The 27,383-nt window shown below is 51.5% G+C and overlaps 1 protein-coding gene across 2 annotated transcripts; it reads right to left on the reverse strand.

The window, feature by feature from the left end:
• Window positions 1-2,940: 2,940 nt before the first annotated feature.
• Window positions 2,941-26,645, reverse strand: LOC139375472 (exonuclease 3'-5' domain-containing protein 2-like). Of its 2 annotated transcripts, XM_071117288.1 has the most exons (13): window positions 26,456-26,645; window positions 21,313-21,876; window positions 20,624-20,752; window positions 20,358-20,485; window positions 11,117-11,243; window positions 10,419-10,729; window positions 10,027-10,133; window positions 7,727-7,862; window positions 6,676-6,838; window positions 5,893-6,089; window positions 5,454-5,703; window positions 4,425-5,399; window positions 2,941-4,244 (listed from the first exon to the last, which is right to left on the reverse strand). In XM_071117288.1, the coding sequence occupies exons 2-11, from the start codon at window positions 21,706-21,708 to the stop codon at window positions 5,487-5,489; spliced, it is 1,911 nt and encodes a 636-aa protein (XP_070973389.1). In that variant the 5' UTR covers window positions 21,709-21,876; window positions 26,456-26,645; the 3' UTR covers window positions 2,941-4,244; window positions 4,425-5,399; window positions 5,454-5,486. The 2 variants fall into 2 exon arrangements, with proteins under 2 accessions (XP_070973389.1, XP_070973388.1); XM_071117287.1 differs by having other exon boundaries at window positions 4,425-5,703; window positions 26,456-26,593.
• Window positions 26,646-27,383: the final 738 nt, after the last annotated feature.

Below are 27,383 nucleotides of genomic sequence, written 5' to 3' on the forward strand. Positions count from 1 at the left end.
AGAACTGCTGTTCCCCTGTTTCAGCTCATCTAGCTGACCCTGGGAGAACTGCTGTTCTCCTGTTTCACCTCATCTAGCTGACCCTGGGAGAACTGCTGTTCTCCTGTTTCAACTCACCGAGCTGACCCTGGGAGAACTGCTGTTCCCCTATTTCACCTCATCTAGCTGACCCTGGGAGAACTGCTGTTCTCCTGTTTCAACTCACCGAGCTGACCCTGGGAGAACTGCTGTTCCCCTGTTTCACCTCATCTAGCTGACCCTGGGAGAACTGCTGTTCCCCTGTTTAAGCTCATCTAGCTGACCCTGGGAGAACTGCTGTTCCCCTGTTTCACCTCATCTAGCTGACCCTGGGAGAACTGCTGTTCTCCTGTTTCAACTCACCGAGCTGACCCTGGGAGAACTGCTGTTCCCCTGTTTCACCTCATCTAGCTGACCCTGGGAGAACTGCTGTTCCCCTGTTTCACCTCATCTAGCTGACCCTGGGAGAACTGCTGTTCTCCTGTTTCAACTCACCGAGCTGACCCTGGGAGAACTGCTGTTCCCCTGTTTCACCTCATCTAGCTGACCCTGGGAGAACTGCTGTTCTCCTGTTTCAACTCACCGAGCTGACCCTGGGAGAACTGCTGTTCCCCTGTTTCACCTCATCTAGCTGACCCTGGGAGAACTGCTGTTCTCCTGTTTCAACTCACCGAGCTGACCCTGGGAGAACTGCTGTTCCCCTGTTTCACCTCATCTAGCTGACCCTGGGAGAACTGCTGTTCCCCTGTTTCACCTCATCTAGCTGACCCTGGGAGAACTGCTGTTCCCCTGTTTCACCTCATCTAGCTGACCCTGGGAGAACTGCTGTTCTCCTGTTTCAACTCACCGAGCTGACCCTGGGAGAACTGCAAACTGTTCTTCAGGTTCTGGACCTCTCTGGTCGTCTTTTAGTATTTGGACAAAACCCTTCAAGATATTTTCTTGTCATTTACAAAGACCCTTCACCTGCGATGGAGAGACATTACTGTCCTCATGGTCATTGTCATGGTAGCAACGTAGGCTACGCTGTTACTCATCGCAGTTCCTGACAGGGCAGGTCACAGGGAAGATGGAAACGGCGATGAACGGCAAGGATGTAGACAGTTACAAGCCCGGAACAATCCGCAGTACCAGCCACAGTGCCTTCGATCGCTGCGCCACCCGGGAGTCACAATGTGAAGTGTTAAAAATGATTAATACATGTGTTTTACCTTATCATGTCTACCAATACTTTTAAACGACCACTGAACTGACAGGACTGGAGATGTGAAAGTAAATGTAAACTAGAATTATAATGAATGAAATGAAACTCATTCTATTTGTTCACTCCACTCCAGAAACCATTTTAGAGAATTTGGAGTCAACCTTTGGTAGTATTTCAGGGTTTTTAATCAGACAGTTCCAATTGAATGAACACAATGTGAAGTGTGATTTGCAGTAATCCTCAGTGTTCGTATAGGACAGTGATGCTTTGGGGAACAAGAAATAATGCTGTAGTTAATTATCAATAATGATCAATAACATTACCGACAGTGGGATTAATTGAACCAAGTTCATGGTCAGGTCCTCGACTGACATTCCACTATTCCTTCTGTTGAGTAGCACTGAGCAAAAACAAAATGTTGTTCTGTTTGATTTGAGGAACGTTGTGTGGCGTGAGGGAACTCTGCTTGTTGAGACATTTTTCCATTGTTGTATTTCTTTTGTTTTGACTGAACGGTGAAACTAGTGGCACCCTATTCCCTATATAGTGCACTACTTTAGACCAGAGTCCTATTCCCTATATAGTGCACTACTTTAGACCAGAGCCCTATTCCCTATATAGTGCACTACTTTAGACCAGAGCCCTATTCCCTATATAGTGCACTACTTTAGACCAGAGCCCTATTCCCTATATAGTGCACTACTTTAGACCAGAGCCCTATATAGTGCACTACTTTAGACCAGAGCCCTATATAGTGCACTACTTTAGACCAGAGCCCTATATAGTGCACTACTTTAGACCAGAGCCCTATATAGTGCACTACTTTAGACCAGAGCCCTATATAGTGCACTACTTTAGACCAGAGCCCTATTCCCTATATAGTGCACTACTTTAGACCAGAGCCCTATTCCCTATATAGTGCACTACTTTAGACCAGAGCCCTATTCCCTATATAGTGCACTACTTATGACCAGAGCCCTATGGTTCCTATGTGCCCTGGTCAGAAGTAGTGCACTATGTAGGGAATAGGGTACCATTTGAGGCGTATCCATACAGTACAGGAGGAAGTGAGGTCACAACCAGGAAATACATCCACTATATGAGGGACTTAGGGCTCATTGAACCTGAGAGACTGGCCGTGTCTGAAATAGCATCCTGTTCACGATAAGGCCACGACGATGCCAGTATCGGGGCAAGGAAACAGAACAAGAAGCGGATATAACTTCTTTAGGAAAACAGCCCCAATGTTGTTTACAAATTGAATTGTCATCCTGAGTCATTTTATTTTCCAAGCTACAATATGTTACATATAGCAGATTTTAAAAGGGGAAAGAAAGTGGTGTCTGCTTCAGGTTTGCCATGTAAAAAAAAAAATGATCACGATACTGGTATCACAGCCCTAATTCATAGGGGTCAAATGTCATGCAATACAGAGCCTTCAGGAAGTATTGACACCCCGTTTAACATTGTGTTACAAAGTGGAATTAAAATGGATTAAGAAAAAGTTTGTTTTTTAAAATCAATCTACATAAAATACTCTGTCAAAAGGGGTATAAAAATCGAAAAGAAAACATGCAAATATATTTTGATTAGTTAAGTAGAATCAGCGATGAGGTAGTCAATGTTGAACACTATTATTACAGAGTGAGTCCCCGCAACTTGTTAAGCACATGGAACTTAGTTAGGTCATAAAGGGATTGAATAACTGACGCAAGACATTTCAGCTTTTCATTTTTAATTCAATTCATTTGTAAAAAATAACTTAAAAAAATAATTCCACTTTGACATCGTGTGTCAGGTCAGTGACAAAAATAATAAAAATAATAAGCAACACATTTAAATATAAAATCAGTCTGAAACAGAATGTGTAAACAGGGTTGTGAATACACCGTACAGGGAGCGGTACGGCCATTTCAGACACATTCAATGTCTGGTCGTCATTTGGCATCAATTCATAACGGCTGATCAGTTACTGAATTTATAGCTTTGTCCGATCCATTAAAAGAAACATCGACAAGGATGAGGTCTGTCGTGTTAAAAACATTTTTTTTTTTAATGCTACCGTCGCCAAGGAAACCTGATTTCTGTACAAATGCCAAGTAATTATCTTTAGAACTGAAAACCCGCAGGGGAAATTATATCTCGTATTTAATGATAACTAAGAGCAGGTTCCAGCTTAGTCTAAAATACATGATTTTCTGAAACGGGTCATTATTCAGACCCCATGACTTGTTACGTTACAACTTTAATCTAAAATTGATTAAATTAATAAGTCTACACACAATATCCCATAATGACAAAGTGGTTTTTAGAAATGTTAAGAAATGCATAAAACTAAAATAGATACCTTATTTACATAAGTATTCAGACACTTTGCTATGAGAATCTAAATTGAGTTCAGGTGCATCCTGTTTCCCATTGATCATCCTTGAGATGTTTCTACAACTTGATCGGCCATGATTTGGAAAGACACGGTCTATATAAGGTCCCACAGTTGACAGGACATATCAGAACAAAAACCAAGCCATGAGGTCAAAGGAATTGTCCGTAGAGCTCAGACAGGATTGTGTCGAGACACAGTGGTGGCAGCATCAAGCTGTGGGGAGGTTTTTCAGCAGCAAGGACTGGGAGACTAGTCAGGATCGAGGGAAAGATCAAAAGTACAGAGAGATGAAAACCTGCCCCATAGCGCTCAGGACCTCAGACTGGGGTGAAGGTTCACCTTCCAACAGGACAACAACCCTAAGCAAAGACAACACAGGAGAGCTTGAGAGGATCTGCAGAGAGGAATGGGAGAAACTCCCCAAATACAGGTGTGCCAAGCTCATATAGCATCATACCCAAGAAGACTTGAGGCTGTAATCACTACCAAAAGGTACTTCAACAAAGTAGAGGGTCTGAATACTTATGTAAATGTAATATTTATAAATGTCAAATAAATCAATACATTTGCACACAAAAAAAAGTGTCTAAAAACAAGTTTTTTGCTTAGTCATTATGAGAAAGGAAAGGGGGGGGACACCTAGTCAGTTGTACAATTAGAGATGTGTGGGGTGCTTCCTAAATCAACATCATATGGGTAGATTGATGAGAAAGGAAAGGGGGGGGACACCTAGTCAGTTGTACAATTAGAGATGTGTGGGGTGCTTCCTAAATCAACATCATATGGGTAGATTGATGAGAAAGGAAAGGGGGGGGACACCTAGTCAGTTGTACAATTAGAGATGTGTGGGGTGCTTCCTAAATCAACATCATATGGGTAGATTGATGAGAAAGGAAAACAACAAATATTTAATCCATTTTAGAATAAGGCTGTAACGTAACAAAATATGGAAAAAGTCAAGGGGTCTGAATACCTTCCCAAATGCACTGCATGGGGCCCGTTTCCTGGGCCTAGATGAAGTCTCGTCTCCTAAGCTATTTTCTGGCTAGGACTAGTTTTAAAATCTGGGAAACCAAACCACAGCAGGGATCGTCACCATACCACTATGGTGAGAGTACGATACCTGGTATTTCCATGGCAACAAGGAAAACACAAAGCAGACTGAACTCTTGCGTCATTTAAAGTCTACTGGATGTAAAATATTGTCTGTTGTAGGACAATAAACATGTGATTCTGGTTGACAGCATTAGGACCGTTCCCCCTCAGGAAATTCAGTCTGCTTCCTGTTTTGTTTTCTTTGCCACGATACCTCAGAGTATTGGGAGACTGGTATCGTTACGATCCTAAACCAGTGGGGTTTTTTTTAGGTTTTTATCCAATAGGATTTCATCATGAATTCTGCACCACCGTCTCCAGTTAGCGTTCTTGACACTGAATTATTTGACCTCGGTCAGAACAACAAGGCAGTCTCTCTCCTCAGGCTCTAGATCTCAACATGTATAAAAGAACAGGGTACCAATGTGTCAGTAAGGCAGCCAATACATCCGGCCCACGAGCACAGTCTCTGTCTGGCATTTAACATGTAAGGCACCACAATCAGATCAGAGCAACAGATGTCCTCGTCCAGCCAACAGTAGACTGAGGAGGATCGCAGGCACTGAACACACACAGAATCCAACCCTTCACCTGTAGGCATTAGTCTGTTCTCTGGGACACGGTGTAATCCCCAGGTAGAGGCTGCTGCAACAGCTGATGAGATCAGCCTGGTACCAGACAAACCGAGACAGATGTAGCCTGGGAACCAGACCGATCCAGCCTGAGAACCAGACAAACCGAGACAGATGTAGCCTGGGAACCAGACTGTGGTGTGGTGACTGTAGGTCAGTTAAGCTGGATGGGAAGGTCCTCTCCGTACTTGCGTAGTAACTTGTTGTGGTTGTGGCTGACAGACCAGAGAAAAGGAAGGTAGCGAGGTGTCATGGTAGACAGGAAGTGTTGCCTCCAGCGGCACTCCAGCTCCATTAATCCCTTCAGGCCCTGCTCGGCGGTCGCCTTCACCACCTTCAGCCCGTGGGGAACGTAGCTCTCGTTGAAGATCCTGGGAGAGGGCAAGGTAAGCAAAGCATTTTCTTCATTATAAAAACGCAACAGATACCTGGATACCAAAGAGCAAGAAGAAGCAGGGCAAACGTCCAAGAACTAAACATCTCGATAGGAACCGGCTCAGAGCGGAGGCCCATGCTCGTCAGGCTGTACTGGGGGGGGGGTTAACAGAGTAGACCCTCACCTGGTCTCCAGGCCTGCAGCCCTCTGAAGTGTCTCAGGAGCCAGCTCCACGTCGTTGAAGAAGCACCTTATGACCTTCTGTAGCTCATCTCTCCTGGCCTCTGGAAGCCCAGCCCCCACGGTGAGCAGGGCTCGGGCTGCAGAACGAACCTTCCTGCGGTCAGAGTCCTCCAGGAGACGTACGCCCTCCTCACACCCCTGGGGGGGGGGGGGGGGGGGGGGGAGATAAATATCCACACAGTTGAATATCTCAACAATATATTGATACTCTGAGCCAACATGGTTTTAACAGTTGTTTCCATGACTGATTAACAGTTATTTCCATGACTGATTAACAGTTGTTTCCATGACTGATTAACAGTTGTTTCCATGACTGATTAACAGTTATTTCCATGACTGATTAACAGTTGTTTCCATGACTGATTAACAGTTGTTTCCATGACTGATTAACAGTTCTTTCCATGACTGATTAACAGTTCTTTCCATGACTGATTAACAGTTCTTTCCATGACTGATTAACAGTTGTTTCCATGACTGATTAACAGTTGTTTCCATGACTGATTAAAAGTTATTTTCTCAACTTCTCTTGTCCCTCTGCAGCAGACAATGTTTGGAACATAAAATCAATATGTCTAATCAATAAAATGACTAAATATAGAATAGCGATGCATATAAATTCACACAGAATACATGAGAACACCTCAGTATGGTGATAATATCCTATGGGGAGTTGCCTCGCAATTCCCAACCCTCACACACACACACACACACTTCCCAGCCCTACCTGGGGCGCGCCATACTCATCAGCCAGCTGCTGCTTCAGGAAGCCGTCGTGCACGTTGGAGGCCGCGTGACAGGAAGTGCACAGCAGCAAGATGTCATGGGAGTTGTGGTCCTTCATCTCCGAGGGGAAGTGACGTCTGTATTCTTGAGGAACGATGTTCTTCCTGTAGGGGGGTAAGATGAGGACGGCAACCAGTTGGCCCTCAACGCAGAGGGGAACTAACACCGCTAAATAGTCAGGTCCACTTCCTACCCCACTAGGATGGACTGTCATGGCTGCAACATAAAGGTCTTCTTTGACCAAGTCCCGATTCTCCACCCTTTAACAACGGTGGGAACTCCTCCTTCTAATGCCTAAACCAATCCCATCATCGCAACTTCACCACGGGGATGGTGCACGTACACTGAGAAAAAGGTGGTGAATCGGGACAAACCTGTTATTAGTTATATTAACAGTGTCTAACTGTGTAGCATCTGGCCAGCCCCGATACGAGGCCCCGTCCGGCCCCGGCACGAGTCCCCGGCACCCGGCCCCGGCACGAGTCCCCGGCACCCGGCCCCGGCACGAGTCCCCGGCACCCGGCCCCGGCACGAGTCCCCGGCCCCCGGCCCCGGCACGAGTCCCCGGCCCCCGGCCCCGGCACGAGTCCCCGGCCCCGGCACGAGTCCCCGGCCCCGGCACGAGTCCCCGGCCCCGGCACGAGTCCCCGGCACCCGGCCCCGGCACGAGTCCCCGGCACGAGTCCCCGGCACGAGTCCCCGGCACGAGTCCCCGGCACGAGTCCCCGGCACGAGTCCCCGGCACGAGTCCCCGGCCGGCCCCGGCACGAGTCCCCGGCCGGCCCCGGCACGAGTCCCCGGCCGGCCCCGACACGAGTCCCCGGCCGGCCCCGATACGAGGCCCCGTCCCCGGCCGGCCCCGATACGAGGCCCCGTCCCCGGCCACACCCGATACGAGGCCCCGTCCCCGGCCACACCCGATACGAGGCCCCGTCCCCGGCCACACCCGATACGAGGCCCCGTCCCCGGCCACACCACACAGTTCTCCTCACCTGATATAAGAGTTGTTCTTCCCACACACCACACACAAGTTCTTCTTGGCAGTCAGGTAGTAGTCCTGCTGGGAGTCTGGACGTCCAGAAGGCTCAAACAGCAGACGCACGATGAACGGCTCCTCACTCTGCAGCACTAGAGGAAGACCGGAGAAGAGTCAACTTTAACTGCGTGGACAGGGGGCCTAACATTGGCCCGCGTGGACAGGGGGCCTAACATTGGCCCGCGTGGACAGGGGGCCTAACATTGGCCCGCGTGGACAGGGGGCCTAACATTGGCCCGCGTGGACAGGGGGCCTAACATTGGCCCGCGTGGACAGGGGGCCTAACATTGGCCCGCGTGGACAGGGGGCCTAACATTGGCCCGCGTGGACAGGGGGTCCTAACATTGGCCCGCGTGGACAGGGGGTCCTAACATTGGCCCGCGTGGACAGGGGGTCCTAACATTGGCCCGCGTGGACAGGGGGTCCTAACATTGGCCCGCGTGGACAGGGGGTCCTAACATGGCCCGCGTGGACAGGGGGCCCTAACATTGGCCCGCGTGGACAGGGGGCCCTAACATTGGCCCGCGTGGACAGGGGGCCCTAACATTGGCCCGCGTGGACAGGGGGCCCTAACATTGGCCCGCGTGGACAGGGGGCCCTAACATTGGCCCGCGTGGACAGGGGGCCTAACATTGGCCCGCGTGGACAGGGGGCCTAACATTGGCCCGCGTGGACAGGGGGCCTAACATTGGCCCGCGTGGACAGGGGGCCTAACATTGGCCCGCGTGGACAGGGGGCCTAACATTGGCCCGCGTGGACAGGGGGCCTAACATTGGCCCGCGTGGACAGGGGGCCTAACATTGGCCCGCGTGGACAGGGGGCCTAACATTGGCCCGCGTGGACAGGGGGCCTAACATTGGCCCGCGTGGACAGGGGGCCTAACATTGGCCCGCGTGGACAGGGGGCCTAACATTGGCCCGCGTGGACAGGGGGCCTAACATTGGCCCGTGTGGACAGGGGGCCTAACATTGGGAAAAGGGAAAAGTTGAGATTAGGGGAAAATGATAAAGACCAAAAGGTGAGGACAGTTTACCCGACAAGACAATATAATCATTACTTGATTTTGTGCGCATTTCTCTGTACTTTTCACCAGATATCTTGATAATTAAATCTTAAAATGCACATTTGGAAAACACGCCTGTCAGTCCAAACACATACAGAGCTCTGACCTGATGTATAGCATGTTACTGGACAGCCTGACCTGATGTATAGCATGTTACTGGACAGCCTGACCTGATGTATAGCATGTTACTGGACAGCCTGACCTGATGTATAGCATGTTACTGGACACCTTGACCTGATGTGTTACTGGACAGCCTGACCTGATGTATAGCATGTTACTGGACAGCCTGACCTGATGTATAGCATGTTACTGGACAGCCTGACCTGATGTATAGCATGTTACTGGACAGCCTGACCTGATGTATAACATGTTACTGGACAGCCTGACCTGATGTATAGCATGTTACTGGACAGCCTGACCTGATGTATAACATGTTACTGGACAGCCTGACCTGATGTATAGCATGTTACTGGACAGCCTGACCTGATGTATAACATGTTACTGGACAGCCTGACCTGATGTATAGCATGTTACTGGACAGCCTGACCTGATGTATAACATGTTACTGGACAGCCTGACCTGATGTATAGCATGTTACTGGACAGCCTGACCTGATGTATAGCATGTTACTGGACAGCCTGACCTGATGTATTACTGGACAGCCTGACCTGATGTATAGCATGTTACTGGACAGCCTGACCTGATGTATAGCATGTTACTGGACAGCCTGACCTGATGTGTTACTGGACAGCCTGATCTGATGTATAGCATGTTACTGGACAGCCTGACCTGATGTATAGCATGTTACTGGACAGCCTGACCTGATGTATAGCATGTTACTGGACAGCCTGACCTGATGTATAACATGTTACTGGACAGCCTGACCTGATGTATAGCATGTTACTGGACAGCCTGACCTGATGTATAGCATGTTACTGGACAGCCTGACCTGATGTATAGCATGTTACTGGACAGCCTGACCTGATGTATAGCATGTTACTGGACAGCTTGACCTGATGTATTGCATGATTCGTGCCCAAATGAGCCATTTTCACCCTGTATACGGGTACAAGTGTAAAAGGCTCCCTGCTCATTTTACAGTATGAACCCACCAATACGTTCCCATTGACTGTACATATGAAACACGGTCAGTGGAGGCACTGCCAGCAGGGTATAAGGCGGTGTTTGTCTACCTCCGATTCCTTTATCCAGGTACCACTGGGCCTTCTTCTTGTCGCAGGTACAGAGGGGTTGTCCATCCGGGGCATAGAGGAAGCAGTTGTCATAAAGAGGAGACTTCCTGCAACATGCAGAGCGAACAGAACCTCAGGGGATCTGTGTATCAGACTAGTGACTAACACAGGAAAATGTATAAAGACCTGTCTAAAATGAAGGCCAGAATCACACTACTTTTACACCAAAAGGTTTACCTAAATGTGGGCGATGATTTTTTACTATGAAAGTCAGGCAAATTGTTCGGTATTGTGACCCTGAAAACTGGCATTTTCCAGAGGTCAGTAACAAATGTCTGCTCCATGGGCTTGTGCTATGAAAGAGATCCCTGGACAGACAAACCACCACTGACCTAGCCGCGTAGCCCACACCGAGCGGTTTCCTCTTGTTGTTCCTTCTGGGGTCTGGTACTTGCTGGTCCCCAGTCTCGGGGCTTTCCAAAGTAGGCTGTTGGCGCTTCTTACTCTTCTGTTTCCTCTCGCCGTCCTCCCCCTCTCCTCCACCCCTCTCCCTGAAGGGTGTGTCTACCAGGCCCTGGCAGCGATTGGCCAGCTGGGTATAGCCACTCCCACTGTCAGGTGAGGGCATGGTGTCTGAGTTGAGGCCCAGCAGGTGGATGAACAGGGCGATGGACACCTGGGCATCTCGGGCTGCGTAAGTTATCTTGGGGTCACAAGACAAGAGAGATTGGGGTTAAAAAATCAGAGACAACGTGGTTGAGAGGGATCCCTGAGCAAAATTAAAAGGAACGGCTGAGGATCGCACATCTGCACAACATAACAGATCCTTATATTTGGGATGCAAGGAGATTTGTCGATAAGTTACTCGTCGCAGTCCGACTGCACTGTAGTTGATCTCAAACAGTAACGGATCTTTCCATACCACAGGATCCCTGTATTAATTAGCACCAGTAGTGTCGTTTACCTGTTCTGGGATCAGCCACTATGGATCCATCCTGTATTAATTAGAACCAGTAGTGTCGTTTACCTGTTCTGGGATCAGCCACTATGGATCCATCCTGTATTAATTAGCACCAGTAGTGTAGTTTACCTGTTCTGGGGTCAGCTGGTCAGCCTCCCAGTTACTGCATCGTAGAGCCAAGGATTTATCCAGAGACACATTGAGCAGGTCAGCAGCCAGAGACTTGAGGCTCAAACCATTGTTCAGCACTACCTTCCTGCACAGAAAAACACAGGTTCAGAACCACAGAGCCTGGGAAATACAGTTGAAGTGGGAAGTTTACATACACTCAGGTTGGAGTCATTAAAACTCATTTTTCAACCACTCCCCAAATTTCTAGTTAAACTATAGTTTTGTCAAGTCGGTTAGGACATCTACTTTTTGCATGACACAAGTACATTTTTCCAACAATAGTTTACAGACAGATTTCTTTATCACAATTCCAGTGGGTCAGAAGTTTACATACACTAAGTTGACTGTGCCTTTAAACAGCTTGGATGATTTCTTTGGATATTTCGATGATGTCAAATCGGAGGCACTGAGTTTGAAGGTAGGCCTTGAAATACATCCACAGGTACACCTCCAATTTACTCAAATGATGTCAATTAGCCTATCAGAACCTTCTAAAGCCATGACATTTAAAATTACTTAGGACATCTACTTTGTGCATGACACAACTCACTTGCCAAAACTATAGTTTATTAACAAGAAAGTTGTGGAGTGGTTGAAAAACAAGTTAATGACGCCAACCTAAGTGTATGTAAACCTCTGACTTAAACTGTAGATCTTCTGCACATTCTGTCAGACCTGAGCCAATTAAAGTAAATCTTTGACTGTGTACAGACTCAGTGAGCATAGCCTTGCTATTGAGAAAGGCCGCCGTAGGCAGACATGGCTCTCAAGAGAAGACAGGCTGTGTGCTCACTGCCCACAAAAATGGAGATGGAAACTGAGATGTACTTCCTAACCTCCTGCCCAATGTATGACCATAGAGAGACATATTTCCCTCAGATTACACAGATCCACACAAAGAATTTGAAAACAAATCCAATTTTGATAAACTCCCATATCTATAGAGTGAAATACCAGTGTGCCTAATTCAACTAAAAAATAAAAATGAAATAACATCTATTTCACTTGCTTTGGCAATGTTTCCCATGCCAATAAAGCCCCTTGAATTGAGACGGTTGATCAAAACAGAACCTCGCGCCGCCCTTGTTCTTTAGGGGGGAGGTAGCGCCGCCCTTGTTCTTTAGGGGGGAGGTAGCGCCGCCCTTGTTCTTTAGGGGGGAGGTAGCGCCGCCCTTGTTCTTTAGGGGGGAGGTAGCGCCGCCCTTGTTCTTTAGGGGGGAGGTAGCGCCGCCCTTGTTCTTTAGGGGGGAGGTAGCGCCGCCCTTGTTCTTTAGGGGGGAGGTAGCGCCGCCCTTGTTCTTTAGGGGGGAGGTAGCGCCGCCCTTGTTCTTTTCTTTAGGGGGGAGGTAGCGCCGCCCTTGTTCTTTAGGGGGGAGGTAGCGCCGCCCTTGTTCTTTAGGGGGGAGGTAGCGCCGCCCTTGTTCTTTAGGGGGGAGGTAGCGCCGCCCTTGTTCTTTAGGGGGGAGGTAGCGCCGCCCTTGTTCTTTAGGGGGGAGGTAGCGCCGCCCTTGTTCTTTAGGGGGGAGGTAGCGCCGCCCTTGTTCTTTAGGGGGGAGGTAGCGCCGCCCTTGTTCTTTAGGGGGGAGGTAGCGCCGCCCTTGTTCTTTAGGGGGGAGGTAGCGCCGCCCTTGTTCTTTAGGGGGGAGGTAGCGCCGCCCTTGTTCTTTAGGGGGGAGGTAGCGCCGCCCTTGTTCTTTAGGGGGGAGGTAGCGCCGCCCTTGTTCTTTAGGGGGGAGGTAGCGCCGCCCTTGTTCTTTAGGGGGGAGGTAGCGCCGCCCTTGTTCTTTAGGGGGGAGGTAGCGCCGCCCTTGTTCTTTAGGGGGGAGGTAGCGCCGCCCTTGTTCTTTAGGGGGGAGGTAGCGCCGCCCTTGTTCTTTAGGGGGGAGGTAGCGCCGCCCTTGTTCTTTAGGGGGGAGGTAGCGCCGCCCTTGTTCTTTAGGGGGGAGGTAGCGCCGCCCTTGTTCTTTAGGGGGGAGGTAGCGCCGCCCTTGTTCTTTAGGGGGGAGGTAGCGCCGCCCTTGTTCTTTAGGGGGGAGGTAGCGCCGCCCTTGTTCTTTAGGGGGGAGGTAGCGCCGCCCTTGGGGGGAGGTAGCGCCGCCCTTGTTCTTGTTTTAGCGCCGCCCTTGGGGGGAGGTAGCGCCGCCCTTGTTCTTTAGGGGGGAGGTAGCGCCGCCCTTGTTCTTTAGGGGGGAGGTAGCGCCGCCCTTGTTCTTTAGGGGGGAGGTAGCGCCGCCCTTGTTCTTTAGGGGGGAGGTAGCGCCGCCCTTGTTCTTTAGGGGGGAGGTAGCGCCGCCCTTGTTCTTTAGGGGGGAGGTAGCGCCGCCCTTGTTCTTTAGGGGGGAGGTAGCGCCGCCCTTGTTCTTTAGGGGGGAGGTAGCGCCGCCCTTGTTCTTTAGGGGGGAGGTAGCGCCGCCCTTGTTCTTTAGGGGGGAGGTAGCGCCGCCCTTGTTCTTTAGGGGGGAGGTAGCGCCGCCCTTGTTCTTTAGGGGGGAGGTAGCGCCGCCCTTGTTCTTTAGGGGGGAGGTAGCGCCGCCCTTGTTCTTTAGGGGGGAGGTAGCGCCGCCCTTGTTCTTTAGGGGGGAGGTAGCGCCGCCCTTGTTCTTTAGGGGGGAGGTAGCGCCGCCCTTGTTCTTTAGGGGGGAGGAGGTAGCGCCGCCCTTGTTCTTTAGGGGGGAGGTAGCGCCGCCCTTGTTCTTTAGGGGGGAGGTAGCGCCGCCCTTGTTCTTTAGGGGGGAGGTAGCGCCGCCCTTGTTCTTTAGGGGGGAGGTAGCGCCGCCCTTGTTCTTTAGGGGGGAGGTAGCGCCGCCCTTGTTCTTTAGGGGGGAGGTAGCGCCGCCCTTGTTCTTTAGGGGGGAGGTAGCGCCGCCCTTGTTCTTTAGGGGGGAGGTAGCGCCGCCCTTGTTCTTTAGGGGGGAGGTAGCGCCGCCCTTGTTCTTTAGGGGGGAGGTAGCGCCGCCCTTGTTCTTTAGCGCCGCCCTTGGGGGGAGGTAGCGCCGCCCTTGTTCTTTAGGGGGGAGGTAGCGCCGCCCTTGTTCTTTAGGGGGGAGGTAGCGCCGCCCTTGTTCTTTAGGGGGGAGGTAGCGCCGCCCTTGTTCTTTAGGGGGGAGGTAGCGCCGCCCTTGTTCTTTAGGGGGGAGGGGGGAGAGGTAGCGCCGCCCTTGTTCTTTAGGGGGGAGGTAGCGCCGCCCTTGTTCTTTAGGGGGGAGGTAGCGCCGCCCTTGTTCTTTAGGGGGGAGGTAGCGCCGCCCTTGTTCTTTAGGGGGGAGGTAGCGCCGCCCTTGTTCTTTAGGGGGGAGGTAGCGCCGCCCTTGTTCTTTAGGGGGGAGGTAGCGCCGCCCTTGTTCTTTAGGGGGGAGGTAGCGCCGCCCTTGTTCTTTAGGGGGGAGGTAGCGCCGCCCTTGTTCTTTAGGGGGGAGGTAGCGCCGCCCTTGTTCTTTAGGGGGGAGGTAGCGCCGCCCTTGTTCTTTAGGGGGGAGGTAGCGCCGCCCTTGTTCTTTAGGGGGGAGGTAGCGCCGCCCTTGTTCTTTAGGGGGGAGGTAGCGCCGCCCTTGTTCTTTAGGGGGGAGGTAGCGCCGCCCTTGTTCTTTAGGGGGGAGGTAGCGCCGCCCTTGTTCTTTAGGGGGGAGGTAGCGCCGCCCTTGTTCTTTAGGGGGGAGGTAGCGCCGCCCTTGTTCTTTAGGGGGGAGGTAGCGCCGCCCTTGTTCTTTAGGGGGGAGGTAGCGCCGCCCTTGTTCTTTAGGGGGGAGGTAGCGCCGCCCTTGTTCTTTAGGGGGGAGGTAGCGCCGCCCTTGTTCTTTAGGGGGGAGGTAGCGCCGCCCTTGTTCTTTAGCGCCGCCCTTGGGGGGAGGTAGCGCCGCCCTTGTTCTTTAGGGGGGAGGTAGCGCCGCCCTTGTTCTTTAGGGGGGAGGTAGCGCCGCCCTTGTTCTTTAGGGGGGAGGTAGCGCCGCCCTTGTTCTTTAGGGGGGAGGTAGCGCCGCCCTTGTTCTTTAGGGGGGAGGTAGCGCCGCCCTTGTTCTTTAGGGGGGAGGTAGCGCCGCCCTTGTTCTTTAGGGGGGAGGTAGCGCCGCCCTTGTTCTTTAGGGGGGAGGTAGCGCCGCCCTTGTTCTTTAGGGGGGAGGTAGCGCCGCCCTTGTTCTTTAGGGGGGAGGTAGCGCCGCCCTTGTTCTTTAGGGGGGAGGTAGCGCCGCCCTTGTTCTTTAGGGGGGAGGTAGCGCCGCCCTTGTTCTTTAGGGGGGAGGTAGCGCCGCCCTTGTTCTTTAGGGGGGAGGTAGCGCCGCCCTTGTTCTTTAGGGGGGAGGTAGCGCCGCCCTTGTTCTTTAGGGGGGAGGTAGCGCCGCCCTTGTTCTTTAGGGGGGAGGTAGCGCCGCCCTTGTTCTTTAGGGGGGAGGTAGCGCCGCCCTTGTTCTTTAGGGGGGAGGTAGCGCCGCCCTTGTTCTTTAGGGGGGAGGTAGCGCCGCCCTTGTTCTTTAGGGGGGAGGTAGCGCCGCCCTTGTTCTTTAGGGGGGAGGTAGCGCCGCCCTTGTTCTTTAGGGGGGAGGTAGCGCCGCCCTTGTTCTTTAGGGGGGAGGTAGCGCCGCCCTTGTTCTTTAGGGTTCTTTAGGGGGGAGGTAGCGCCGCCCTTGTTCTTTAGGGGGAGGTAGCGCCGCCCTTGTTCTTTAGGGGGGAGGTAGCGCCGCCCTTGTTCTTTAGGGTGGAGGTAGCGCCGCCCTTGTTCTTTAGGGGGGAGGTAGCGCCGCCCTTGTTCTTTAGGGGGGAGGTAGCGCCGCCCTTGTTCTTTAGGGGGGAGGTAGCGCCGCCCTTGTTCTTTAGGGTGGAGGTAGCGCCGCCCTTGTTCTTTAGGGTGGAGGTAGCGCCGCCCTTGTTCTTTAGGGTGGAGGTAGCGCCGCCCTTGTTCTTTAGGGTGGAGGTAGCGCCGCCCTTGTTCTTTAGGGTGGAGGTAGCGCCGCCCTTGTTCTTTAGGGTGGAGGTAGCGCCGCCCTTGTTCTTTAGGGTGGAGGTAGCGCCGCCCTTGTTCTTTAGGGTGGAGGTAGCGCCGCCCTTGTTCTTTAGGGTGGAGGTAGCGCCGCCCTTGTTCTTTAGGGTGGAGGTAGCGCCGCCCTTGTTCTTTAGGGTGGAGGTAGCGCCGCCCTTGTTCTTTAGGGTGGAGGTAGCGCCGCCCTTGTTCTTTAGGGTGGAGGTAGCGCCGCCCTTGTTCTTTAGGGTGGAGGTAGCGCCGCCCTTGTTCTTTAGGGTGGAGGTAGCGCCGCCCTTGTTCTTTAGGGTGGAGGTAGCGCCGCCCTTGTTCTTTAGGGTGGAGGTAGCGCCGCCCTTGTTCTTTAGGGTGGAGGTAGCGCCGCCCTTGTTCTTTAGGGTGGAGGTAGCGCCGCCCTTGTTCTTTAGGGTGGAGGTAGCGCCGCCCTTGTTCTTTAGGGTGGAGGTAGCGCCGCCCTTGTTCTTTAGGGTGGAGGTAGCGCCGCCCTTGTTCTTTAGGGGGAGGTAGCGCCGCCCTTGTTCTTTAGGGGGAGGTAGCGCCGCCCTTGTTCTTTAGGGGGAGGTAGCGCCGCCCTTGTTCTTTAGGGGGAGGTAGCGCCGCCCTTGTTCTTTAGGGGGAGGTAGCGCCGCCCTTGTTCTTTAGGGGGAGGTAGCGCCGCCCTTGTTCTTTAGGGGGAGGTAGCGCCGCCCTTGTTCTTTAGGGGGAGGTAGCGCCGCCCTTGTTCTTTAGGGGGAGGTAGCGCCGCCCTTGTTCTTTAGGGGGAGGTAGCGCCGCCCTTGTTCTTTAGGGGGAGGTAGCGCCGCCCTTGTTCTTTAGGGGGAGGTAGCGCCGCCCTTGTTCTTTAGGGGGAGGTAGCGCCGCCCTTGTTCTTTAGGGGGAGGTAGCGCCGCCCTTGTTCTTAGGGGGAGGTAGCGCCGCCCTTGGGGGAGGTAGCGCCGCCCTTGTTCTTTAGGGGGAGGTAGCGCCGCCCTTGTTCTTTAGGGGGAGGTAGCGCCGCCCTTGTTCTTTAGGGGGAGGTAGCGCCGCCCTTGTTCTTTAGGGGGAGGTAGCGCCGCCCTTGTTCTTTAGGGGGAGGTAGCGCCGCCCTTGTTCTTTAGGGGGAGGTAGCGCCGCCCTTGTTCTTTAGGGGGAGGTAGCGCCGCCCTTGTTCTTTAGGGGGAGGTAGCGCCGCCCTTGTTCTTTAGGGGGAGGTAGCGCCGCCCTTGTTCTTTAGGGGGAGGTAGCGCCGCCCTTGTTCTTTAGGGGGAGGTAGCGCCGCCCTTGTTCTTTAGGGGGAGGTAGCGCCGCCCTTGTTCTTTAGGGGGAGGTAGCGCCGCCCTTGTTCTTTAGGGGGAGGTAGCGCCGCCCTTGTTCTTTAGGGGGAGGTAGCGCCGCCCTTGTTCTTTAGGGGGAGGTAGCGCCGCCCTTGTTCTTTAGGGGGAGGTAGCGCCGCCCTTGTTCTTTAGGGGGAGGTAGCGCCGCCCTTGTTCTTTAGGGGGAGGTAGCGCCGCCCTTGTTCTTTAGGGGGAGGTAGCGCCGCCCTTGTTCTTTAGGGGGAGGTAGCGCCGCCCTTGTTCTTTAGGGGGAGGTAGCGCCGCCCTTGTTCTTTAGGGGGAGGTAGCGCCGCCCTTGTTCTTTAGGGGGAGGTAGCGCCGCCCTTGTTCTTTAGGGGGAGGTAGCGCCGCCCTTGTTCTTTAGGGGGAGGTAGCGCCGCCCTTGTTCTTTAGGGGGAGGTAGCGCCGCCCTTGTTCTTTAGGGGGAGGTAGCGCCGCCCTTGTTCTTTAGGGGGAGGTAGCGCCGCCCTTGTTCTTTAGGGGGAGGTAGCGCCGCCCTTGTTCTTTAGGGGGAGGTAGCGCCGCCCTTGTTCTTTAGGGGGAGGTAGCGCCGCCCTTGTTCTTAGGGGGAGGTAGCGCCGCCCTTGGGGGAGGTAGCGCCGCCCTTGTTCTTTAGGGGGAGGTAGCGCCGCCCTTGTTCTTTAGGGGGAGGTAGCGCCGCCCTTGTTCTTTAGGGGGAGGTAGCGCCGCCCTTGTTCTTTAGGGGGAGGTAGCGCCGCCCTTGTTCTTTAGGGGGAGGTAGCGCCGCCCTTGTTCTTTAGGGGGAGGTAGCGCCGCCCTTGTTCTTTAGGGGGAGGTAGCGCCGCCCTTGTTCTTTAGGGGGAGGTAGCGCCGCCCTTGTTCTTTAGGGGGAGGTAGCGCCGCCCTTGTTCTTTAGGGGGAGGTAGCGCCGCCCTTGTTCTTTAGGGGGAGGTAGCGCCGCCCTTGTTCTTTAGGGGGAGGTAGCGCCGCCCTTGTAGGGGGAGGTAGCGCCGCCCTTGTTCTTTAGGGGGAGGTAGCGCCGCCCTTGTTCTTTAGGGGGAGGTAGCGCCGCCCTTGTTCTTTAGGGGGAGGTAGCGCCGCCCTTGTTCTTTAGGGGGAGGTAGCGCCGCCCTTGTTCTTTAGGGGGAGGTAGCGCCGCCCTTGTTCTTTAGGGGGAGGTAGCGCCGCCCTTGTTCTTTAGGGGGAGGTAGCGCCGCCCTTGTTCTTTAGGGGGAGGTAGCGCCGCCCTTGTTCTTTAGGGGGAGGTAGCGCCGCCCTTGTTCTTTAGGGGGAGGTAGCGCCGCCCTTGTTCTTTAGGGGGAGGTAGCGCCGCCCTTGTTCTTTAGGGGGAGGTAGCGCCGCCCTTGTTCTTTAGGGGGAGGTAGCGCCGCCCTTGTTCTTTAGGGGGAGGTAGCGCCGCCCTTGTTCTTTAGGGGGAGGTAGCGCCGCCCTTGTTCTTTAGGGGGAGGTAGCGCCGCCCTTGTTCTTTAGGGGGAGGTAGCGCCGCCCTTGTTCTTTAGGGGGAGGTAGCGCCGCCCTTGTTCTTTAGGGGGAGGTAGCGCCGCCCTTGTTCTTTAGGGGGAGGTAGCGCCGCCCTTGTTCTTTAGGGGGAGGTAGCGCCGCCCTTGTTCTTTAGGGGGAGGTAGCGCCGCCCTTGTTCTTTAGGGGGAGGTAGGGGGAGCGCCGCCCTTGTTCTTTAGGGGGAGGTAGCGCCGCCCTTGTTCTTTAGGGGGAGGTAGCGCCGCCCTTGTTCTTTAGGGGGAGGTAGCGCCGCCCTTGTTCTTTAGGGGGAGGTAGCGCCGCCCTTGTTCTTTAGGGGGAGGTAGCGCCGCCCTTGTTCTTTAGGGGGAGGTAGCGCCGCCCTTGTTCTTTAGGGGGAGGTAGCGCCGCCCTTGTTCTTTAGGGGGAGGTAGCGCCGCCCTTGTTCTTTAGGGGGAGGTAGCGCCGCCCTTGTTCTTTAGGGGGAGGTAGCGCCGCCCTTGTTCTTTAGGGGGAGGTAGCGCCGCCCTTGTTCTTTAGGGGGAGGTAGCGCCGCCCTTGTTCTTTAGGGGGAGGTAGCGCCGCCCTTGTTCTTTAGGGGGAGGTAGCGCTGCCCTTGTTCTTTAGGGGGAGGTAGCGCTGCCCTTGTTCTTTAGGGGGAGGTAGCGCTGCCCTTGTTCTTTAGGGGGAGGTAGCGCTGCCCTTGTTCTTTAGGGGGAGGTAGCGCTGCCCTTGTTCTTTAGGGGGAGGTAGCGCTGCCCTTGTTCTTTAGGGGGAGGTAGCGCTGCCCTTGTTCTTTAGGGGGAGGTAGCGCTGCCCTTGTTCTTTAGGGGGAGGTAGCGCTGCCCTTGTTCTTTAGGGGGAGGTAGCGCTGCCCTTGTTCTTTAGGGGGAGGTAGCGCTGCCCTTGTTCTTTAGGGGGAGGTAGCGCTGCCCTTGTTCTTTAGGGGGAGGTAGCGCCGCGTTTGTTCTTTAGGAGGAGGTAGCGCCGCGTTTGTTCTTTAGGGGGAGGTAGCGCCGCCCTTGTTCTTTAGGAGGAGGTAGATATTTCATATTGTAGATAGATTGTAGGTTCTATCAATGTAATTGTGTGTATAATTTCCAATCCCCCGTATAATTAATATCTATATTCCTTTATTATTGTCCCTTATCCTTACCACCCCTCGACTAATTGGAGTAAACTAATGGACAACAGTTACACTTCCACATTTCACAGACACGGTATATTTTACATTAGTCATCTATGTTTATTTAGTCCCAACCTTCAGCTCCACTCAGACCCTACCATCAATCTCTGAAAATGAATTTCTATTTGCCATATATTTTTCAACTGTGCTGTAATGTTTAAGAAAAAAGAAGTCTAAAACCTTTATATTCTCAGTTTCTACAGATTGTAAATTAAAAAGATGAACATTTGTACTCGGTTGTATTATATAAAATATTGACTAGCAACCAAAGCCCATCTCCAGTAGTACCTTTGTCGTAGTGCGAGATATCTCAGGTCCACGGTACTCCCCAGAGACAGACCGTAGTCTCGGGTCAGACGTTTCCCGTCCTCATAACAGCCCACGCCCACCTTCAGGACATGGGGGTCCCGGAGGACCTATATAATAATAATACAACAGAATATATGCCATCCACCCAGAATTGTAATATTGGTGTCCCCAGTGGGAATCGAACCCACTATACTGGTGTTAAAAAGCATAATTCTCTACCAACTGAGCCACAGGGGACCATATACCTCCTTCAAGCTGAGGGGAAAGTCCTGCTGGCTTCCTCGGAGCAGCTGTAGCCTCACCAACACACACAGGCCAGAGTAGGAAGTCATCTGGAGGAGGGAGACTGCTGACGTCTTACCATTCACTGACACCTGGGGAGGGAGGGAGAGGAAGGTGGATGAGGAGGGAGACGGCTGACCCTTCACTGACACCTGGGGAGGGGGAGGAAGGAGAGGAGGGTGGATGAGGGAGAGGAAGGTGGATGAGGGGGGAGAGGAAGGTGGATGAGGGAGAGGAAGGAGAGGGTGGATGAGGGAGACAGCTGACCCTTCACTGACACCTGGGGAGGGAGAGGAGGGTGGATGAGGAGGGTGGCTGAGGAGGGAGAGGAAGGAGAGGAGACGGCTGACCCTTCACTGACACCAGGGGAGGGAGAGGAAGGAGAGGAGGGTGGATGAGGGTGGATGAGGAGGGTGACGGCTGACCCTTCACTGACACCAGGGGAGGGAGAGGAAGGAGAGGAGGGTGGATGAGGAGGGAGAGGAAGGAGACGAGGGTGGATGAGGAGGGAGAGGAAGGAGAGGAGGAGACGGCTGACACTTCACTGACACCTGGGTAGGGAGAGGAAGGAGGGGAATAGGGAGAGGAGGGAGACTACGACAGGAAATATACTTTTTACATGCAAAACGAACTCGTACGCCCAGGCCCTTACCCATTCGCAGTCCAGCCCGAGGACGGGGTAGACTGATAGCTCCTCTTGCAGCGACGGCCACAGCTGCTCCCAATCCTCCTCAGAGCTCACCATCACAGACTGCACTGCCAAGAGCTGGTCAGCAGGGGGCAGTGAAACAGGCAGGAGGTCATCCAGGCTCTGACCAGGGGTTAGCTGGGTCTGGGACTCCACTGGCTCCACAACCACAGGCTCTGGTTTCACAGGACCCAGCTGTTCCACTGATACGGGACCAGTGCTGACCCCTATCTGACCCGGAGCTAGACGCCGCTTCTTCTGTGTCCTCAGGGTTGGTTGTCGCCATAGTAACAGGCCTCCCAAGGTGGCCCCCAACAGGGTGACCACCGCAGCCATCAGGGCATTAAATCTATTAGCCATCTTGGCTTTCAGAGGTGCAGATTTGGTTAGAGCTGGTTGGTTGTGTAGTATGTAGAGGGGTGTAGGTAGATAGACCTTTACAGATCAAATTGAAGATTGTTCAGAGATACTGGGGATGTCATGTCAGCATTGGGGAACAGCAAGGTTTATCCTGTCCAAGGTCGGCGCCTGTGAAGAGAAAATACTATTGGTTAGTAGACACGTCATCCCCTGGGAAATAATCTGCTATAGTCACATGTCAACATCACACTACAGGACAACTCAATGTCAACATCACACTACAGGACAACTCAATGTCAACATCACACTACAGGACAACTCAATGTCAACATCACACTACAGGACAACTCAATGTCAACATCACACTACAGGACAACTCAATGTCAACATCACACTACAGGACAACTCAATGTCAACATCACACTACAGGACAACTCAATGTCAACATCACACTACAGGACAACTCAATGTCAACATCACACTACAGGACAACTCAATGTCAACATCACACTACAGGACAACTCAATGTCAACATCACACTACAGGGCAACTCAATGTCAACATCACACTACAGGGCAACTCAATGTCAACATCACACTACAGGACAACTCAATGTCAACATCACACTACAGGACAACTCAATGTCAACATCACACTACAGGACAACTCAATGTCAACATCACACTACAGGACAACTCAATGTCAACATCACACTACAGGACAACTCAATGTCAACATCACACTACAGGACAACTCAATGTCAACATCACACTACAGGACAACTCAATGTCAACATCACACTACAGGACAACTCAATGTCAACATCACACTACAGGGCAACTCAATGTCAACATCACACTACAGGGCAACTCAATGTCAACATCACACTACAGGACAACTCAATGTCAACATCACACTACAGGGCAACTCAATGTCAACATCACACTACAGGGCAACTCAATGTCAACATCACACTACAGGGCAACTCAATGTCAACATCACACTACAGGGCAACTCAATGTCAACATCACACTACAGGGCAACTCAATGTCAACATCACACTACAGGGCAACTCAATGTCAACATCACACTACAGGGCAACTCAATGTCAACATCACACTACAGGGCAACTCAATGTCAACATCACACTACAGGGCAACTCATGGCTACATCACACTACAGGGCAACTCAATGTCAACATCACACTACAGGGCAACTCAATGTCAACATCACACTACAGGGCAACTCAATGTCAACATCACACTACAGGGCAACTCATGGCTACATCACACTACAGGGCAACTCAATGTCAACATCACACTACAGGACAACTCAATGTCAACATCACACTACAGGACAACTCAATGTCAACATCACACTACAGGACAACTCAATGTCAACATCACACTACAGGGCAACTCATGGCTACATCACACTACAGGGCAACTCAATGTCAACATCACACTACAGGGCAACTCAATGTCAACATCACACTACAGGGCAACTCAATGTCAACATCACACTACAGGGCAACTCAATGTCAACATCACACTACAGGACAACTCAATGTCAACATCACACTACAGGACAACTCATGGCTACATCACACTACAGGACAACTCATGGCTACATTAAAAAAGGGGCATAGCAGTACTCATTTTATATATTCTCACAAAATAAGTAATTCACTTGTCTTGCCAAACAACTCCAATTTGAAAAAAGGCCATTTAAATGAACAATTTGACTCTTAAAATGTTACCCATCGCTAGTTTCCCGAAAAGATCCCTGGCTTGGAGTCGTTGATGAACCACCCACCAGTCAAGAGGCATTTCCATTATAGACGAGACGATAGTCAGGTCTGTTACAGGTTGAAGCTCAGTGTTAAGAGGGTCGGTGAACAGTGTAGGAGTGGAGAAACCTCACCGGAGGAGGGGATGAAAGACGGCGGAAGCCGACACTGATGGGGGCGTGAATACGGCGGGCGAGTCAAGGAGGATTGGAATATTGTCCAAAAGAATAGAAAAACATACAGAGATGAGGATGTCCCTTCTCTTGAAGGATGTTGTTTCGCTCAATGAGGAGCAGCTGATTGGATTACCGATCATGAAGAACCCATTTGAGATATGGTGGAGAGAGAGTGCTGGGTAAAGACACTATCAAGTGGGGTTCCTGCAGATAGTGACTCACCTCCCCCAGTAAAGGCTGTGAGGATCACAAAGAGGCTTGTTTCGATTATTTTTTTTCTTCTTCTGAGCAGAAGCGGCGTGTGTTGCATCTCTTCAAGTGCAGTTGGGATAATATCAACTACAGAGTCAGAGCATTTGTTCCAAGACCAAAGCAGTTTGATCAAGGGAGGGAGAAGACTCCACATAGAAGAGACAAGACTCGACACAGAAGACTCGACACAGAAGACTCGACACAGAAGACTCGACACAGAAGACTCGACACAGAAGACTCGACACAGAAGGGAGAAGCAGAGATGTCCAAGTTGTAGAAAAGATCAGGATGCGTTTTTTTCTTTTTTTTAAGGTGAAGAAAATGTGACATGTTCCAACTGTGGTAGGAACCATGAAGCCACGTCTTCGGAAATGCCCAACAAGGGTGAAAGAGAACGAGGAGGCCAAGGTCAGGGCTGTCCAGAGCGTTTCATACCTGTTAAAAGGGTTGAGGGTTTGAGTGGTGCTCCTTAAGCAGGGCCGGCCACAGCCACTTGAATTACGTCTACTGAAAGAGCCACAAGATGGTGTTTCAACATTTCATTACTACAAAATCCTACATTCTGTGATTAATTTGAAGTTTAACTAATTAAATGTCATAGGATCAATACATTTTTAAAAAATGTTGATGACTCCCGGATTCTATAGGATGCCACCAAAGCTTTATTCAAAAAATTAAAGGGTTAGATAAGGGTTAAGGACACCGTGCGCCAGTCAAGGACACCGTGCGCCAGTCAAGGACACCGTGCGCCAGTCAAGGACACCGTGCGCCAGTCAAGGACACCGTGCGCCAGTCAAGGACACCGTGCGCCAGTCAAGGACACCGTGCGCCAGTCAAGGACACCGTGCGCCAGTCAAGGACACCGTGCGCCAGTCAAGGACACCGTGCGCCAGTCAAGGACACCGTGCGCCAGTCAAGGACACCGTGCGCCAGTCAAGGACACCGTGCGCCAGTCAAGGACACCGTGCGCCAGTCAAGGACACCGTGCGCTAGTTAGCATGATAGTTATTAACAAGTACACGGTGTCGCTCCTGCCCTCACCCTCGTTGGGGGAAACCAGTGGCCGAAGGACACGGTGTAGATGCCGTTGTTGCCCCTGACCTTAGAAAACCCTTGATAAATATTATCAATGTTGAGATGTGTTGTCCGCACTGCAAACTAAGCGGTTAGTAGATATTGTTCCATACAACAATATATATAATTAACGGTGGCTGTCATGTAATACCACCAGACTGCACTGAGCCTCACCTCCCCCAGTTTAAACACTATCAAGTGGGGTTCCTACAGAGAGTGACTCACCTCCCCCAGTTTAAACACTATCAAGTGGGGTTCCTACAGATAGTGCCTCACCTCCCCCAGTTTAAACACTATCAAGTGGGGTTCCTACAGAGAGTGACTCACCTCCCCCAGTTTAATCACTATCAAGTGGGGTTCCTACAGATAGTGACTCACCTCCCCCAGTTTAAACACTATCAAGTGGGGTTCCTACAGATAGTGACTCACCTCCCCCAGTTTAAACACTATCAAGTGGGGTTCCTACAGATAGTGCCTCACCTCCCCCAGTTTAAACACTATCAAGTGGGGTTCCTACAGAGAGTGACTCACCTCCCCCAGTTTAAACACTATCAAGTGGGGTTCCTACAGATAGTGACTCACCTCCCCCAGTTTAAACACTATCAAGTGGGGTTCCTGTAGATTGTGCCTCACCTCCCCCAGTTTAAACACTATCAAGTGGGGTTCCTGTAGATTGTGCCTCACCTCCCCCAGTTTAAACACTATCAAGTGGGGTTCCTGTAGATTGTGCCTCACCTCCCCCAGTTTAAACACTATCAAGTGGGGTTCCTACAGATAGTGCCTCACCTCCCCCAGTTTAAACACTATCAAGTGGGGTTCCTACAGATGTGTGAACGCCCTGAATTTCAGCCTTCTGTTTTTAATGCTTATTTGATAGTAAATGACACATTCAACCCAGCGACTGGTTGGTGTTTCTAGAGATGATGGAAATGCCTCTGTTGATAAATGCTTTTTGATGGTGAATCCGACCCTTGGGAGTGCAAACAGCAGGGTATGTAATAGCGGAGACAACATTGTGTAATTCACTGTCGCTTACAAGTGTAGCTAGTTAGCTGGTACAAACTAGTCAGGTCGCTGGACAAGTTTGATTAACAGCTACTAATAAGCGTTGCTAAAATAAATCTGGATGTTTCTTAAGACTGGATGACTGATGTCAGTATGTCAGTCAGCTAACGTATATGCTAATGTGGTTTCCACAATTATAAACGAGTTAGTCAGAGACCTAATCTAAATGTAAAATAGCAATTAGTTTGTCATGTTGCGGTGGTTGTCACCAACAAACAGGAGCGTGTTTTCCATGCGAGACCTTTTCACAGTGAAGCTTAGCTTGGTAACGTTAAACTTCTGTACTAACTAGCACAGACAACCTTATCTTGTCTAGTAGCTACATCAGTTACCAACTTTAATGTCCTTCTCTGGACTGACATTTGCTGCTTGTTTATTTCCATTCACCTACCTTCAGTGTTTCACGTCCGCACCATAACGCCGAGCTGCCTTCCTGCACATGGCCACTGGTTTGTGGAGGTTCTTCTTCCGGGTCCATTTATCATGACGGACACATTATCCATCACATTATCCAGATAATGTAGTGGCCGTTCTAACAACCAAAATAAACGTCTTCAAAAATAGAAGCCATTTGGGAGGAGGCAGAAATCAGGTGGAACCCATTCTAGCCAATCAGAGGGCAGATCTCACTGTGAACAGGCACAACTGTTTCCACTAGTTACCACAGCCACAAAGACGACAGTCTACATCGTAGGAATTCATGAAAACTAACATTCGCTTTGTGGTTTTAATTTAAGGTTAGGGATAAGTTTAACACTGTGGTTAAGGTTTCAAATCACATTTTATAAAGATAAATTGTAGAAATTGGTGGGGTTAATGACTTTGTGGCTGTGCGAACTAGTGACGACCAACTCCAATATATCATACTTATATCAGTAACATAACAACCTAATAATTACAAAACTTATATTCGATCAAAAGAGCCACACGTAGAAAATATGCCATACATTAAAAAAACAACAACAACAATAATAATAAATTCGACACTCCCATGGACCTCCATGCGAAAAAACGGCACCTGCTGGAGAAGACAGATTTTGGTCCCAGTTATCCCTCTCGCTTCCATGTGATGGACAAGGGGACATTGTCATGACAACGCCCCCACGCAGTCAGAGGAGGTGAGGAACTGAATAACACACATCTTAGAGATTTTCCAGTTGTTCTGAAAGTAGCATTCAAGTGCCCAAACGGGTCCCTGAAAATGGTGTACTACGTCATATGTGTGCAGATATGTGCAGGACGTCATTGCTCTCTCTCTGCTGTGTGCGAGTCTTGCTAATGCTAGCTGTCAATCAAATGGCTAGGGGCCGAAGGCCATT

The sequence above is a fragment of the Oncorhynchus clarkii genome, chromosome 19, assembly GCF_045791955.1.
Source record: "Oncorhynchus clarkii lewisi isolate Uvic-CL-2024 chromosome 19, UVic_Ocla_1.0, whole genome shotgun sequence".
Lineage (NCBI taxonomy): Eukaryota > Metazoa > Chordata > Actinopteri > Salmoniformes > Salmonidae > Oncorhynchus > Oncorhynchus clarkii.

Coding starts and splice junctions, on each gene's coding strand:
- LOC139375472 (XM_071117288.1), bottom strand. CDS start 21,708: ATGGCTAATAGATTTAATGCCCTGATGGCTGCGGTGGTCACCCTGTTG. Junction 10,730..11,116: donor ACCAGCTGACCCCAGAACAG/GTAAACTACACT, acceptor TGTGACCCCAAG/ATAACTTACGCAGCCCGAGA. Junction 7,863..10,026: donor CCTGGATAAAGGAATCGGAG/GTAGACAAACAC, acceptor GTCTTCCTCTAG/TGCTGCAGAGTGAGGAGCCG.